This window comes from Pteropus alecto, unplaced genomic scaffold (genome assembly GCF_000325575.1).
Source record: "Pteropus alecto unplaced genomic scaffold, ASM32557v1 scaffold67, whole genome shotgun sequence".
In the NCBI taxonomy this organism is placed as follows: Eukaryota; Metazoa; Chordata; class Mammalia; order Chiroptera; family Pteropodidae; genus Pteropus; species Pteropus alecto.
This window is the reverse complement of record NW_006441061.1, coordinates 3,368,853-3,370,912: the sequence shown is the minus strand read 5'-3', so window position 1 is coordinate 3,370,912 and position 2,060 is coordinate 3,368,853. Positions and strand designations below refer to the sequence as shown.

Genomic DNA, 2,060 nt, shown 5'->3' with positions numbered 1-2,060 from the left:
GGCTCAGGCACAGCTCAGAAAGGTCCCAGGGAGTAAAGGAGCTGTTCTGCCGCCCGGATGAATGCTCCTGGGCCGGCACTTCCCACACTGGTGCCTTACGACCCCGCTCCACAGGATGCTCCGAGGGAAGGAGTCCCCCACCAGAAGCCTGGGGGACCTGCGGGCTCTACTACCTTCTGGAGAACCCTAATGCCCTCAGCGTGTCAGAGTCTCTGAGACGAGACCTGCTCCCCTGGTTTAGCCAGCCTTTCCCTGTCACACCGCCCTCAAAACCCTCCTCGTAAGGCAGACCTCTGAACCACGCTGCTGCACACCCCTGCCTGGGCCCCAACGGGATGACCTCATCCCGAGTCAGAGACACACACAGACCTTATCGCAGATTTCCTGGGGGTGGGAGAGAGCTGTCCCCTGGAGTGAGATTGCCTCACACACTGGCCTCATTTCACGGGGATGTGGGACATGATTTTCCTGCCTATTTTCCCCGTCCCCACCCCTTCCTCCCCGTGCTCACGGGCCCTCCACCCTACAGGCCTCACCAGATCAAACCCACCAGGGGCCCCAGGAGAGCTGCCAGTGAAGGGAAGCAGACAGACACGCAGACACAAGGCCTACAGAAGCACAGCCATGCGGAAAGGGCACGGCCAGTGGGGAGTGTGCTTGTCCGGGGGCAGTAACGACAGGTAGCCTGGGCGCCCCAGGGGGACGGAGCTGAGGCCACGGCTCAGGCTGCTCTGCTCTGACCGCGCCCCCGCCCTATCGGCCTCGGCTCTGTTTCTGCCCCTTCTGCTGGCGTGAGCGCCCCTTCCGGCTGAAGCTCAGATACGCAGCTTCATCCCTGAAGATCACTTTTTCGTCCTCCCTGACTGACTCCTCGGTGTGACGACAAGGACACACGTGAGAACCCGGTGGCCCATCCGCTGCCGCCCTCGGGTGGCTTCCCCAGCTTTGTCCTGCCTGCTGGGGCCTGCGGCTCCCCCAGGGACAGAAGTCCTGCGGAGGCAGCAGCCAGGGTTTGACAGTTGCCGACCCACGACGGCGGGTCTCCGGCGTGTGTCTGGCTGCTCCTTCCCCCTGCCTGCCATGCTCGGGGCCACCAGAAGGATGAGGACAGGCCCAGGGCCCTTTGTGAAGCCCTGGAGGCCGGGAAGGAGGAGCCTTCCTGGCTCCGGCGACTGCCGCAGGGGCTGAGGGGCCACCGGACGCTGCACAACGACAGACAGACACGAGCACACGCCCGGGCCGCGGCCCCCTGCTGCGGCGTGCGGCCGGACGCGCTTACCTAGGGAGAGTCCGTTGGTGACAGCGGAGGGCGAGGTGGGGGCGAGGCCCCTGCGGGGGCTGCGGGACTCCAGGACGCTGTCGTCCAGCAGGTGCCTCGCTCTCTCCGACGGGAATGTCGCGCTTTTACTCTCCACTACACTCAGCTGACACATCATACTGGGAACGGAAAGGGGGAGAGAGGCCGGCTCCTCATCTGCGGAGGGACGGTGCTCACGCCCGCCCCGGGGCCCCGCGCCAGGGGTGCCTCCGCGGAGACCTCCGCCCGGAACCGGGTCCCCGTCCGGGCCCTGCCCGCTCTCCCGGCGTGACCTTGGGCAAGTCACATCCTTTTCTGAGCCTCAGTTTCTCCATCCGTCAGATGGGGACCAACAATACGTGCCCCACCGGTCCCCCAGGATGAGTATGAGGCTCACGTGAGTGGACAGTGCTTGTAAGCGATGGGGTGCGCCGGGGATGGGGGACTGTGACCCTGTGGTCACTAGGTCTGGTTCTGGAGTCGCACATGCCTGGTCCAAATCTTTCTGCTCCAGCCTTACTCACCATCACAAGGGGCTTCGCCCCATCGACCCTCACTGGACTCGTTCTTACAATGCGCATAATGCAGCACCCACCTCGGGGGCCGGCAGGGGCTCAGTGAGATAATGCCTGATGGGCACGCAGCACAGTATCGAGCCCAGGGAAAGCCCCGGACACTCAGAGAACCACTTCCTCCTGTAGCCCGTGAGTGACTCCAGGGCCAGCCTGGGCTGGCTGAGGCTTGTGTCTTAGTGGAAGGAATG

At 64.4% G+C, this 2,060-nt stretch overlaps 1 protein-coding gene across 1 annotated transcript in view; it reads right to left on the bottom strand.

Annotated features, from left to right (window-relative positions):
* The window catches only part of RALGPS1 (Ral GEF with PH domain and SH3 binding motif 1), a 229,692-nt gene that overhangs the window by 16,941 nt on the left and 210,691 nt on the right, over positions 1-2,060 (bottom strand). The window contains exon 13 of the mRNA XM_025051195.1: positions 1,280-1,437. Within this exon, the coding sequence (XP_024906963.1) occupies positions 1,280-1,437 (158 nt within the window). The remainder of the gene's footprint in view (positions 1-1,279; positions 1,438-2,060) is intronic.